Below are 14178 nucleotides of genomic sequence, written 5' to 3'. Positions count from 1 at the left end.
TGTTTTTACAGCCCTCCTGCGGATGGAAGTCCCAGTTCAGGACCTCTCGGAGAAGGGCTCTGTCCCTGCAGGGTCCCCATCCCCATGGGACAAACCAGCCTCCACGGAAGCTGCAGGGACCGTGGTGCCCAAACCCAGCCACGCTGCAAAAAAAAATCTGCCTGGAGCAGAGATGCATCCCGATTCCCAGGTTCCGAAACGTGCTGAGGGAAGGGGGTACTGCCTCAGAGATATCCTGGCCCCTTTGGTGGATGCAGGGACAGGGGATGGCCTCCCTATCCCACAGGACCTGTTGCAGCCGTCCTCGGGCTCCCCGGCATCCTGATCCTTGTTGCCAGAGGTGGCCATCCTCCGGCAGTTCCCATGGAAACTGGAGGCAGACGGGTAAGGAGATGGGCTGGAAGATGCTCCCTGCTGCTCGCCCTGGGCGGCGAGTCCTGCAGAAAGGGGTGCAGCCGTACCCAGGGGAGCGTTTGGGTCCAAATCCGGGTGGCACTCGTGTTAGGAAAGGGTGCGAGCAGGACACCTGGGACACACCAGCTCGGTGAGTCTCTCGGACATCCGGATGCAACCGAACCCCTCAGACGAAGCCTGCCTCTGCAATTCCCTCGCTGCCCTCAACCAAGATGCACGGGGCAGCGCAGACCCATGCCCCGCTCAGGAGGATGCGATATTCATCAAGCTATCGGGGCTTACCCGGCCCCGAAAATCAAGACAGAAACTTTCCAAAAGAGTTTTTGCCAGAGACTGCAGCTTCTCACCGAGACCTGCCAGCTGGCAGGCGTCGGACACCAACCTGGCCTCCAAAGTGCCGTTAGGCAGGGATAACGATAAATAAATAGTTGCCAGAGCGATTTCCCCTTTGGTGGACAGTGGTCCCCAGCGGGCTCAGGGCAGGAACCTCTCCAGATCCGTCGGGCAGTGGCACAGAGCCAAGCCCAACTCTCACGGGCGAGCCTGCAGCTGGGTGAGAGACAGACCTGACGCGGGAACCTCAGACCTACAAAATATCACGACAGCCCCTTTTTTTATCCGGAGGTCTCAGCACACCTCTCATAATCCTCTACCAGACTGCAGGCGCTCATTTGTGTTTGCAAAAGGGGATGCATCCCGTTCAAACAACTTCTCCAGGTGCACAGAGGTGCCCGTCAGCAAAACGTCTCCTAGTGCACGGTCAGCACCTCGCCCTGAAGCGTCCCTTGGAGCTCGCTGGAGGTTTCCCACCTAGGCAGCGATCGCCCCGAGCCCTCCTGCAGACAGGGAGAACCGGAGGAGGGATGCAGAAGACGAGCAAGCCATCAAAGAGGGGGAAAGAAAACACCTTTGCATTTGATGCGCTGATAGGAAGAAGGGGAAGAGGAACAGAACGGGGAGAGTCAGCTTCGCTGCAGGTACCTAACGAGCCACACGGTTGAGATGACTAAAGCTACAGCATATAATTACCCCCCATCCCCTCATAATGAACACTCATCAGCGCTCAACAACCCCCACCACTCTCTAATATTCATCCCTCGTTGGCACGCAGGCACTTCCCCCCCCGTGCGGTACCTTGACGCGGTTGATGTTGACGCCGCTCATGCTTCTGCTGCGGTCTACGAGGAAGATAAACTCTCCTTGGGCTTTCTGGAGCTCTGGCTGGACGGTCCTCAAGTCGGGGCAGAAGTTGAGCATGATGACGGGGTGGTGGGGGATGTCCTTGTTCAGCCGCTTCCTGATGATTTCCGTCTGCAAGAAAGAAGGAGAAAGCTCAAGAGGTTGATTTTTCTGCCCCTTTTCACTTCGAGGGGAATCAGAGCAGCGAGCCCAAAGATGTAAGCGCGTGGCCTTTTGTGGGCAGGGATGGGCTTGTTCTGGCCTCAGTGGTGACAAGTCCTGAGCTCCGGCTCAGGTTCCGTCTGTGACCCCTGCGGAGCTGCTCCGTGGGTGCAGTGGATCCGTGGATCCCTGCCTCCTCCCAGCCACGGTCACGCTTTGCCCAGGAGCCAAAGGCTGGCAGAAAGCCTCAATCAGGGACCCCCTGCATGCATGGGTGAGAGCCTGGAGAAGAAATGAAAAGATCTGGCACCTTGCAAAACTGATTCTCCAAACATTCCATCAGATCCCTCCCGAAAACGTGGTTCATTCACGCAGTTTGGCGTCACGCTGAGGCACACCGGCGGTTTTGTCCACGGTCACTCAATAATGAAGTGCGAGAGACAGCCCTCAGCAAGCCGCATTCACCGCTTCGATTCATTCCTGCCACCTCTGCTATTTTTTCTGCCTATTTCTTTTATGGTTTTCCTTTGTATGGGTTGAAACACTTTGGAAAGCCGAACCGGTCGCTCAGGACATCGTTCGACAGGAACCCACATGACCTATGTCTCTCTGCTGCACATAGCTCCGATGGCGTTCTGCATTTTGCCTCATTTTCTTTCAAGCATCAATCTTCATTTGAAACGTGATCAAATTAAACTGGGAAAAACCCTCTTGCGATGGGTTTGTAATCTGCTGTTGTGTGTATATAAAGCAGCCCGGGTTCACGGTCACGGCTGCAGCGGGTCAGCGCATCGCTGCTTTCGAGGGAGCCCCGGGACCCCACCTCAGCAAACCCCGTGGCCTTTCGTTCCCGGCTCTGCCGTGTGGAAACATCCGCCGCAATAAGCAGCTCGGTCCCTGGGGGCTTTGCTTGCCTTTTTTCCTCTTTCAAAGGCTGCTGTCTCTTGCAGGTTTCAGCAGGAGTAAACCAGACCCCAAATAACCGGGCTTGTTTTCTCCAGCTTGTGAGTCATATTCCTAGATCTATGAACTAACGACTAACATTTATTTTACGTAACTCACTGAACTCAAGAGTCCCTGCGGATCAACGCATACACTCGGGCTTCTTTTCCGGCTGTGCTGCTTGAGTGCTGCTTCTCTGACCCCCGTGAAAAGACGGTTCCCGTTCAGAGGGACAAGTACCGCGCTGTCACCCCGGCTCTCGCTCATCCTCCTGCTCCTTGCACGCTTTGGAGTATAAATTAATCAGCCACTGGGAACCGGAAGGGCTTTTTTCCATCCCCATTTTCCTCCAGCGGTATGACATTCTTTTGTTTAACATCTTTCCCAGCACGGATGCTTATCACATTTCAGACTAGAGGGATCCTTGCTGCCTCTCTGCCTGAGGACCGAACCGTGGCCCCGCACCTACCCGCAGCACTCCCTGGGATGCTCGGACCCAAGACATAAAATCCCTGCGTGACCGGGATGAGCCCATAACCTGGATTTCCCACTGCTTTCAGAGTGAATTTTACAGGCAAGCCTTCAGCAAACAGCCTCAGAGCTGCTGCTACAGGTCAGCCAGAAAAGCAAGCATCTCGCCCGCGCCGCCTCTTCTCCCCACCTCCCCTCCGCTCTGTTCCCTCTCACCCGTTATCCAATTACAGTAAACTAATCAGATCTTGTCGACCGAGAGTTGATTCCAGTGTGCGTTCATCCCCGCCACCCTGCTAGCTGATGAGCATCTGAGCTTTTTGCATAACAAACTGAGGGATGAGAATTAATTATCATTTACTGCTGAAATTTCTGGGCTAATTCATTTAAGCCGAGAGGTGCCCAGCGTCGTGCTCTGAGCAGCAGCAATTCCAGCCCATAATCTACCCCAGATATTCAGGGCTTTTTCTCTGCTTCTTGCCCTTCTCAGTGCAGTTGCTTCCCAGTCCTCCTGGGGCAAAGAGGTGGGTTTCCTGCAGAGAAACGGCTCCGGAATGATCCCCACCCAGATAATTTGACGTGCTAAAGACACAGAAATAATTAGAGAGCCATCTGAGCCCTAGCGTGGGAGTTTCATTTCGTTCCACCTGCCGCACGCTGAACACAATTAAAGGAGACGCCTGCCATGCGAGCAAGCGCAGTCCCGATCCCAGCAGCGCGCCGCAAGAGAAAGCAAAGGGCACAAGGAAAGAGAAGAGGGTTGACGCGTCTCCGGTGAAAGGAGAAATCGCAGCAGAACAGGGAGGCACCTTCGCAGCAGGTTCGGGATGTCTGCCAAGCGGGGGGCCCAGGCTTAGACGGGCGGAGAATGAGTTTTAGGGGAAATGAGCGTCCCCGGTCGCAAACGAGAACATCTGTGCATGTAAAACAGGGAGCTGACACAGCGAGCCCGGGGCTGCGGTTACACAAGCGCGACGCGCGACGCAGGTGAAGTCGCCCACCCTGGAAACGCGGAGGGCTCTGACCAGTCCGCTGCTCCCCGCCGATCCCAGCCACACTGATGTGGCAGCTCAGAAGTGCTAGGCTGTCACTCACTGCTTCAGAATTGCTGAAAGACGAGGCACAAACCCCAGAGCAGGTATTTTTCTATTTGCCGATCAGCAGAACAAAGAGAAGTTTCTCCTACCTTGTCTTCAGTTCAGCTCATTATTCCAAGTAACATCACTTATTTCTCTCTGACAGCTATCCAGAAACGGTAAACATTTACCGAGCAATTAAAAGAATATTTTATTCTATGTCATTGCAATAATTATAATACCCTTAATACTGTAACAATGTACCTATCTAATTATGCTATGCTAGACTAGTACTAATTATACACACAATAACCATCTCAGAGCTTCTTCCACGCTCAGTTTATGCGAAGCGCTGCAGAATCTTCCTCCACATAAGCCCCTCTCCGAGGGAGGATGCTGCAGAGCTTACGGGGCCAGTGTAACATCTGGTACTGCAAGCACGGAAGCAATCATTTACTTGCACAGCTCCTGCCTGAAGGAAAGCCTCAGCTAACACCTGCAGCTTTTGCTTCTCACCTTTTTCTCAGCGCTGGGGTCCTTCTTAGTGCCTTTAATGAAATCGTTCTTCCCCTTCAGGTGTCGTTCGTACTCTGCAGGCGTCATATCACCTTCTTCCATTAAGACGTGAGGCATGTGGGGCTCTGGAAACGCAGAGAATCGGGTGAAGAACAGCCTTAGCTAAACTTTAGGTTTGCAAGAGATGCAGGCACCCTCAGCTGCGAAGACAGAGCAATACCTCCGAGCGTGGGCAGCACGAGCAACCTTGAGAGGGTCCGGGATTATCTCCTAGCAAGCCTAACCCCCGGCAATACTCGCACAAGCAGAGCTAATCCAGCTGTCTCCAGCACCAGGGGGGAAGGTCCCAGGAAGGGGCAAGAGAGGAAGCAGAGCCCACCTACCACTGGGATGGATCAGGATCTCCACAGGTCTGTCGAAGGTGTGTTTATTGGCCAGCGTGATCACGATGCTCTTGGCGGAGCGAGCGGAGGGGTCGGCGTCTGCTCGGATCTCGTGCGTGGGGCTCTCAACGCCTGCCCGGGGAAACCGAGGTGCGGTTAGGGACTGAGGACGGGGGAGACCAAGGGAGGAGAGATAGCAAGATGGCAGAGGACAGGAGCCAAGCGGACTATGCGATGCTCCTGCCGTATCCACACCCCACGTTAACACCGGCGCTGTGCCAGTAAATCCATGCCAGCAGAGTCAACTTGCCACAGCAGACTCCGTGTTGAGGGGGGCAGAGAAGGGGGAAGAGTGTGGACATTGCCTTGAGGAGGTGATAAACCAGCCTGGTGCAGCAAGACAGCCCCGGCACCCCTACCTGCCAGCAAGCACGGCCCCCGGATCTCCAGGTGGAAGCTGAACTCGTACTCGAAGGGGTTGGTGGCCTCGCTCTCCAGCAGCTGAGCCAGGCACAACCTGCTCCCTTGCTCCGAGCTCCCCGATCCACAGTAGTGCTTGTCCCTGCCGGTGCGATGAACCCCAGTCACCACAGTGCACATGCTATATCCCCCCAGGAACTGCAGATCTGCTGGAGGTAAAGCCTGCAGCAGCTCTCCAGCCTCCCGCAGCAACAGCAGGCTTCTGCTCTGCCAGTCCTGCATCCCCCCCAGGTCAGTCCCAGACAGATCCCATCCCGTGGTTTTCCATACGTTCGGAGCTGGTGGCTGGAAAGGCTGCTGGCATTCTCCAGGCCGGGCTGGGGGACCCTGGGGACACACACAGCTGGCAGAAGGACCCTCACGGCCCCGCTGGGCAGCGTCTGCAGCTCAGAGGAGGTGCTGATGAAGATGGAGACGCTTTCCAGAGGAGGAATCATGCCCAGGTTAGCCACAAAAACAATCCTCTCCAAGTCCTCATCCATCATGATCCTTCCTGCACAGAGAGAGGACCACAGCAGGGAGACGCGGCGTCACAACTGTGGAAAACGCTCCTCCCCAGGCCTCCCACGACAACCTCAGCCCTGGATCAAATGCCCAAGCCAGCCCTCACTGCACACAACAGCGTTTCTCTAAAGAGCCCGAGCCCCGGCCCCCTGCACCACTCCTTCAGCTGTCCAGAAGCGACTTTGCTTTCCAAAGCGGATGAGACTGCCGCTTCTGCAGACACTGAAAGGACACGAGCACCGCAACCCAAGGCTCAGCCTTTCTCGAGGAGCCTCCCTCGATGCCACGGCATACGACAGCCAGCCACCCCCTGCCACCTCCCTATTCCTCTTCCCCTGGTTTTCTTCCCCACGTGCAGTAAAACGCTCCGGACCCCCTCACCGCTTCCGTCGCGAGCTCTTCCATCGGGCAGGCTGCAGCCGTCGAAATACGCGTCATCTATTTTGGCTTTGTCTTTGATCTGCACCGTCACGGCGCGCCGGGACACGGCCGCCTCAAACCCGACGACGGCGGTGCGCTCATCCAAGGGGTAGACAAAGAGACCTGCCAGCCAGAAGGTTTTTTTAGCAACACCAAGCACTTGCCCGGAACCACCAGCCAGGACCGCAGGGGCCAGCTCCCTCTTGGCACATCCATGCATGCTCCCGGGATTTTTCACGCTTCAAAAATTGTAGCCCTGGACTGTTGAGGGTACAATGGAGGACACGATACCCTTGGCCACCCTTCCTGCAAGGATCTAAAGGTTTAAGGCGTGCACAGAAACCCAGCGCTGCGATATCCCCAGCTCTAAAGCTCCCGTAGTAGCTCTTGCACTGGGAGCTTCACCCCCTGAAACTTGCCTTCAAAAGCCTGAGCTTCTGGGTTGCGGTAGGTGAGCAAGGCTGTCATCCCGAAGGCATAGCCGCTGACGCACGACGTCACCTCCGACGTGGAGAGGGGGAGCGGGGAGCGGGTCGTCCGGTTAATCAGCCCTGGCATCTTCCCGGGGGTCTGCTGGTGATGCTGGGATCACCTGCAGCGAGCTGGAGAGAGGCGGAAGGGCGAGAATGAATGAGGAGCCGCGAGTGCCCAAAACACTTGCGTGCCCTCATCACTTCATTTTGGCTTCTGCAGCCCTGAGGACAGGAAGGTGACTGACCCAGGGCAGGACGAGACCTGGGCTTGACGGCTCCACTGGTGGAGACAGAATCATGGAATCGTTTAGGTTGGAAAAGAGCTTTAAGATCATCCAGTCCAACCAGTAACCCACACTACCAAGTCCACCACTAAACCAATTCAGGGCAGAGTAGCAATTTCATGTTTCCTGGCTTGGTGGCTGGATGATTTTTAATGAAAGTAAAAACTAGGAATCACTAAGGTTGGGAAGGATCTCCAAGACCATCAGCCCAACCATCACCCCAACACCCCCATGCCCACTAAACCATGTCCCCCAGTGCCACCTCTGCCCCTTTTTTGAACACTTCCAGGGATGGGGACTCCCCCACCTCTCTGGGCAGCCTGCTCCAATGCTTGACCACTCTTTCCGTGAAGAAATTTTTCCTAATATCCAACCTAAACCTCCCCTGGCGCAGCTTGAGCCCATTTCCTCTTGTCCTATCGCTAGCTACTTGGGAGAAGAGGCCAACACCCCCCTCGCTACAACCTCCTGCCAGGTAGATGGGGATGGAGAGAAGAGCCTGGTGGGAAGACGCAAGGCAAACGCTTGCCCCGAATCCCCGCCGGCGCAAGGGAGGAGGTCCAGCTAAACCTGCCCGGCTGGGGACAGGCAGCCCCAGAGGCCGACATCGCAGTGGTGCCTCACACATCCCACCAGCTCCCGCACCCCCCTACTGCTTGAGTCTGCACAGAAGGGGTTAACATCTTTTTGTCCGGCTCTCCTGCTTCTCATCATCCTCCCAACTGACAAGTTTCTCCAGGATCACACCATGACCTTGAGTTTCCCTTTAGCCCGCGGGAAGGAGGAGCAGGCAGGCAGAGCCTGGCGCCCTCCCTGCCCTCCCGCAGGCAGCGGGTCCCGGCTGCGTTTCGGGGTGGTGGCACGGCTCTGCTGCCCCGCATCTCCAGATCCCTTCTGCAAAGGCTGACTCATCCCTCCGCTTCGCTCAGTGGAGACATTCAGATGCAAAGTGGCTACTTCTGCCAATTGCATTTCAACTCTTTTTCCGCCCCCCCAAGCAGGTTTTCTTCCGTTCCAGCTCATCTCCCCCAAGACCGAGGGTTTCAAAGGAGACATTTCAGGTAGCTCTCGGGCCACATCCAGCTCCCCTGGGGCATCGGGAGAAGTTGCTAGGCAGCAGTTCTCCCTGGCTGGCTCTGCAATGCTTTATGCAATGATTTACAAGGCCCAGGAGGAGCCAGCAGCAGTGAAACACATCAGTTTCTCACTTCCTAGCAGTCCTACGTTATTAAAACCACCTTTGTATGCAAATGCCACGGAGGATGCGAACGGCAGACGTCAAGGCCCCGAGCTCGCCAAGCGTTCGGGCAGGAAAATGGCACTAAGGGAGGAAAAAGGGGGAGCAAGGGGGAGCAAAGGGGGCTGGCCAGGATGGGGGAGAGCGGCCAGGGCACCCGAGCAAACACAAGAACAGCAGAGGAGAAGATGGAGGGCAGCGATGAGGGCTGTATCTCAAGGCACACTCCTGATTCCCAGCCAACAACCTCAGCCGTTCGCGATTGAATCCTGCTCTCCTTCCACCACAAAGGCTGCTTGCGCCAGGGGCTGCCCACGGGGGCCGGGGGACGCAGCCCGGCACGGTCAGGAGATGCAGGAGGGTGTCCAGCTCAGCTGCTCCGGCACGGCAGTCCCGGGGGAAGGCCATCACGCACCGGGATGCTCCAAGCCCTGCTAACAGGGCTTGTAAAGTCAGAAGCCGGCAAGAGTTCAGCTGCTACAGGGCGAGATAACGAAGGTCGTCTCGCTGCTGAGACATGGCAGAGGCCATCAAGATATCGGGAAGTGATTAAGTGCCAGGCGGGGAAGAAGGAGCGGGGATTATTGCGCCTCGGGGAAGAAAGCAAGCAAGAAATAACAAGGGGAAGATGCTCTCTACCAGCTAGGTGCAAGGGGGATTCACTATGGGGTTGCCAGAGGGGTGAATTCAGCCTCCAGGAGCGTGACTTCAGCCTGGCAGCTCTCTTGGCTGCGGTGACTTACGGCAGAGCCGCGGTCGAGATCCGGGCCCCTCACCTCTCCTGCGCGGAGGCTTAGGACGTGCCTCCCACGGGAGCTGCTCTGCCAGCGGGGATTTCTGCGTCGCTCAGGCCAGCGCAAGCACTCAGGCACCCTTTGGTGGGACGCAGGGCTCCGTGCCGCGTCCTGTATAAAGCACGCCGGGCGAGTTGCACCTCTCCTGCAGCTCCCGCACGGCTCAGAGGAGCCCTGCGCCAGCCCTGCCTGCTACACCAGCTGCAAAAACTGCCCCGCAAGGACAGGGAAGGGTCGGGGGGGCTCTTCCCGGCTGCTTCCCCCACGAAGACCCTTGGGATGGGGCTGGGAAGCAGCGGGCTGCTGCCAGCACAGCCCAGGGGCTGCTCGGCACTGATCGTGTCGCCAACGCCATCAAGTGACTGCAGCGTGGAAAGGGGAGAGCGGGGAGGCTGGCGTGGGGGAGAGCAGTGGGAGAGCTGGCATCTCTCTCCTGTGCCCCCCCAGGAGCTCGCCACCAAGCCCCCCTCCCCGGCTGCTCCCCATCCCGCCTTTGCTGCTCCGGGACCTGCACGCGGTCTCCATCCAGGTCGCAGGGCTGGATGGGAGCTGGCAGGACCCCACATCCCAAAAATTACCAGCAGCATCGCTGCTGCACAGGGCATCCCTGCATCCACCCCGTCCTCAGCGTGCCCGCTCACTGCCACCAAACGTGCCCTGCCTCCTGCGCGGGGCCAGCCCATGGACCCGGCCAGATGCCTCCCGACCCACGGCCTCGTGCGGCATCCCGCGAGGAGAAGGGAAAACCATCGGCGAACACCTTCAGCCAGCATGCTGCGTCACCGAAAATACCCCACACCCCCCTAATCCCATCGGCCGGGCAGCAGCTCAGAGCCGCTGGGGACAGAAATCATCCCTTGGCCAGCCACGCGCAGGACCTGGCACACGGGGATGCTGCCACGTTTTTCTTCCCCCCCCCCCCCCCCCTTGCTTTGCAAACGCTCTTTCCTTGACAATCTGCTCCTCTTCGCAGCCACGGAAGAGGAAGCGACGCTAGCAACCCGCTCGCCCCGCTCCAGGCTATACCCCTGGGTAATTTCCATGCACCATTTACGGGGAAGGCGCTGATGCCGCACCGACGCCTGCGGACGGTGCCCGTGACGTGCAGAGCGCGCGGGGCTTTGCTCCGGCGCCGCGACGCGCAGGCTCGCCCCGAGCTTGCGCCAGCCGCTCCACCTGCCTGCGGGCGCCTGCCCCGACACACGGGCGAGGCTGGGGGCTGCGTTTTTAAAGGCCGGGGTTGGAAAGGGTGTTTCTGTGCCTGAAAAGGGAGTGCAAGGCTTGGGTGGCTGCTCAGGGCTGCCCGGCTGCGTCTCTAAGCACCGATGTGCCCTCAAAAAATCTGGCTTTTGAGCACGTGTAGTAAAGACAGAGGCAGGATAATGCTCTTCTAAGGTGTATTTTCACGCACTGAACAGAAGAACGGAGCAAACCATGACTGCTGTAGACACGAGCACGCAGCCTGGCTTCTGCTCCCAAAACCAGGTTGGGGGTGCCAGCAGTGCCACCACCACGGGGTCCCTGGCACCCACAGCTGACAAGAGGCCAGTAAGACCCAAACCAGCACTCGGCAGCCGGGATGAAACCACGCGCTGCCCGCGGCACATCCCCACCGAGCCCTGGGGTTGGAAAGGCAGATGTCCGGCGGCAGCCCCAGCTGCTTTTGCCCCCCAAGACGCGAACGCAGCCGCGTGAAGCCCAGCCCTGGTACCGCACGTTGCGCCGGTGGCGTTTTTGGGCTGCCGAATGGCTGCATCGCCCTGCTGTAATCCCTTACCAGCCCCAAACGGGTTGGAAATGTCACCTCCAGGTCCAGGCCGGACCTGGGTCATATGCACGCTGCCGGGAGGATGAGTGTTTTTCTGCAGCTGGGTAAAATATTCCTTCTGTATCAATCAACACTGACATCCAGTGGCTTGTGGGGATGCTTACAGCCTTGCGGAGATGTACAGATGTACAGCCTGGACCGACCGCCCCGGCTGCTGGCCGGGTGCTTGTCGCACCCCAACTCTGCCTTAGCATCTCCGGAGGCTGCTGGGCCACCACCGCGGGGAAGCAAACTCCCATCTGTTTGCAAAACCCAGACAGGAGAAGTCCTGCACTTCCCAAATTTTCGGGGCTCTCAAGCAGAGCCGCGCTTGGGTCTTTCCCCCGGTTTCGCAGAGGCAGCGCGGCTGCTGGGGGACCCCTGGCTTCGCCTACCAGAGCCACATCGGCTGCATGGACCTCGACCAGACGCGCAGGACCCCTCCGGCCGCTCTGCCCCAAAGCGCGAGGCTCAGACCCGGCCAGGGGACCGGGATCAACCCCCCGAAACATTTCTAGGAAGCAGTAGGAGCAAACTGTGTCCTAAACAGCTGCACGCAGCACCCTCCTGCACAGGGCAGGGAGGGGAGGCTTTGCTGGTTGACAGCAGCAGCTCCTGGAAGAGACGCGGATCCACCGTGGCAGACCGGTGGGAACCTCTCATGGAAAGCTCCGGCAGCCGTTCTCCCCGTCTCCAGCCTCCCCTCGCCTCAAAACGCAAGCGCGGGGTATCCCACCTGCCGGGAAAACCAGCAAAACAGTCGCTGCGTTTCGACCCCAGAGCCGCTGCAGCTCCGCTGCGGGGTCACAACGTGGTACCCCGCTGCCAAAGCGGCGAGAAAGATTTTTGGCCGGAGGCAGGCATCCCATCGGAGCCGGACGGTGCTCGGCATCCCATCGGTACCCCGAGGCCTCGGATCTGGAGACTGGGGGGAGCACGCTGCTCCTGCCAGCACCCTGCTGGGGGGCACCCAGCAAATGCAGCCGCGCTCCCCCTTCCCGGTGCGATGCAGCGCCGGGTGGAGCCGTGATTGACAGCCCTGGCAGAGCCAGATTTTGGGGACTGTCAATCAAACCCTCGGCAGGTCTCTCGGGGTGCCGATGTCGCCCCAGAGCCGGGTCTCGAGGACCGCGATTCACATCCCAACCCCCTTTTCTAAAGCCGTCAATCACGTCCCTGTGCAGACAGCATTTCTGATACGGGTTTAGTTAACCCCTGCCTCGCTGGGCTTGCAGCTGAGCCGGTGCATAGAAGATCTCCGGGCCGAGCCAGAGAGAGGGGTTTTAGCCCAGACACCCTTTGGCTGGGCTAAAACTGCCAGGGAGCCAGCCCCACGCATGGGACGCATCCGGAGCCAAGGAGACACGCCGGGCCCCAGGAGCAGCCACAGCCCTTCTCCATCCCCCCTGTCCTGCCCCAGCCAAGCGCGGCGAATGCACGCCAGGTCCTTGGGGCTTTGACCCTTACCGGGGGGCCCAGAGTCCCCCTCACCCTGCCAAGGTCAGTCCCCCTTTCCCCCAAACCAGCGTGTCCACAGCCGGGATATCCCACCTGGCCGCCCCAGAGAGCAAAAGCCCGTCACCCCCAGCATCGTCCCCCCCCATCCAGCCTCCTTTGCTTTCCCTGCAGGGAGATGAAGACAGTCACTGTTAATGTCGGTTACGATTTTGGGAAGCGGGGCGGTGAGGGGGGGGGGGGGGGGATGCTCAGGGGCTCACCATCCAGCTGGGAAAACGCAAGGCAGGGAAGGCAGCAGCTTGCAAAGTGTGGGCTTGTGCCTGCGGAAATATTATGACAGGGATCTCTTCACAGAGCGGCTTTGTGCTGAGATTGTGCACAGCCTCGGAGAGTAGCAGCCCGCGCACACACCACCACCCCCCCGCAGAGCACGGGCAGCCCAGCCTGCTAAAAAGGTGCAGGAGCAAGTGGAGAGTAGCCACTGCTTTTCTTACCTTTCCTGGAAGAAGAGAGAGGAGGAGGAAGAGGAGGAAGGGGATGGGGGGGTTGGAGCAACTTCACCCCACTCCTGCCAGCTCCTGCAACTGCCCGCAGCCGGGCTTGGGGGGGGGCAGGAAGGGCAGAAGAAATCCCGAAGGCAGCAGGCACGGCTTCAGACTGCTTTTGTCTCTGGAAGACACGGAGAGAGACGGAGATAAGGAGAGAGAGGGGAAAAAAAAAAAAAGGGAGGGAGAGAGAGCAAGCGCCAGGGCTTGGGGTGGGGGGAGCGCTGCACAACAGCCACCCCAGCGACCTGTGGCTTTCGTGTCCCCCCCAGACCCTCCCCAGGCCCTCTCCGTGGGGCAGCGACGCTGGGGCTGCTGGCGACGCTGGGGCTGCCGGCGATGCCGGGGTTGCCGGCGACGCTGGGTGGTCCACGGGGGTCTGGGATGGGGAAGGGGGCTTACCTAACCGGCTGCAGCAACACGTGCCGCTGTGGCGAAGCTCTGCCCGGGAGCCGGGGAGGATTTCTGGCTTCCCGGAGCAAGCACCCAGCTTCCCACTGGCAGCCGGCTGATGAGCGCACACTTTGCGGAGCTGTTTGGGTGACCATCATTAAGTGGAGCCATTTGTTTTGTCAGGGAGGTAACCATGACAATCACCCTGTACACACGCCGCCGGCTTCTCCGCGCCTCCTCCCCTCCTGCTCCCGGGGGGCTGCAGGGGAAGGGACGAAGCCCACCCGAGGAGATGCCCTGGCGATGGGCAAGTTGGCAGAGAAAGGGGGCTGCAAGTCCGAACTCCTCCGATCACCCCAACTTGCCTCCCCAGGGTGAGATTCTCCGCGGCAGCTGCCGGGAGGGGAAGAACCCCCCTTTCTCCCATCGCCTTTCGCTTCTGCCCTCCCCTTGGTCTTTTAAAAAACCAGGAAAGCATCCTAAAGGCCCCCAAAATCGGGTCTTCTGCAGCCCTAGGCCAGATCTCCCCTCTTCCCCCCTCGCTGTTGCCTTCTCTACTCATCCACCCTTTCCTCCCCAGGTACCTCCCAAGCCCCTCACCAAGCACCCCCCGGCCATGGGGGGGTCTAAAGGGGACCCT

At 58.8% G+C, this 14178-nt stretch overlaps 1 protein-coding gene across 1 annotated transcript in view; it reads right to left on the bottom strand.

Moving 5' to 3' along the window:
• Positions 1 to 13733, bottom strand: part of VWA5B1 (von Willebrand factor A domain containing 5B1) — a 28171-nt gene extending 14438 nt beyond the window's left edge. Inside the window, exons 1-11 of the mRNA XM_075721618.1 lie at positions 13548 to 13733; positions 13106 to 13269; positions 12861 to 12926; positions 8659 to 8666; positions 6967 to 7129; positions 6509 to 6670; positions 5894 to 6116; positions 5563 to 5705; positions 5144 to 5275; positions 4761 to 4885; positions 1549 to 1725 (exon numbers count right to left, since the gene is read on the bottom strand). Of these exons, the coding sequence (XP_075577733.1) occupies positions 1549 to 1725; positions 4761 to 4885; positions 5144 to 5275; positions 5563 to 5705; positions 5894 to 6116; positions 6509 to 6670; positions 6967 to 7105 (1101 nt within the window). The 5' untranslated portion in view covers positions 7106 to 7129; positions 8659 to 8666; positions 12861 to 12926; positions 13106 to 13269; positions 13548 to 13733. The remainder of the gene's footprint in view (positions 1 to 1548; positions 1726 to 4760; positions 4886 to 5143; positions 5276 to 5562; positions 5706 to 5893; positions 6117 to 6508; positions 6671 to 6966; positions 7130 to 8658; positions 8667 to 12860; positions 12927 to 13105; positions 13270 to 13547) is intronic.
• Between the last annotated feature and the right edge of the window lie 445 nt (positions 13734 to 14178).

This window comes from Pelecanus crispus, chromosome 15 (genome assembly GCF_030463565.1).
Source record: "Pelecanus crispus isolate bPelCri1 chromosome 15, bPelCri1.pri, whole genome shotgun sequence".
Taxonomy (NCBI): Eukaryota; Metazoa; Chordata; class Aves; order Pelecaniformes; family Pelecanidae; genus Pelecanus; species Pelecanus crispus.
This window is presented reverse-complemented; position numbering and strand designations above follow the sequence as displayed.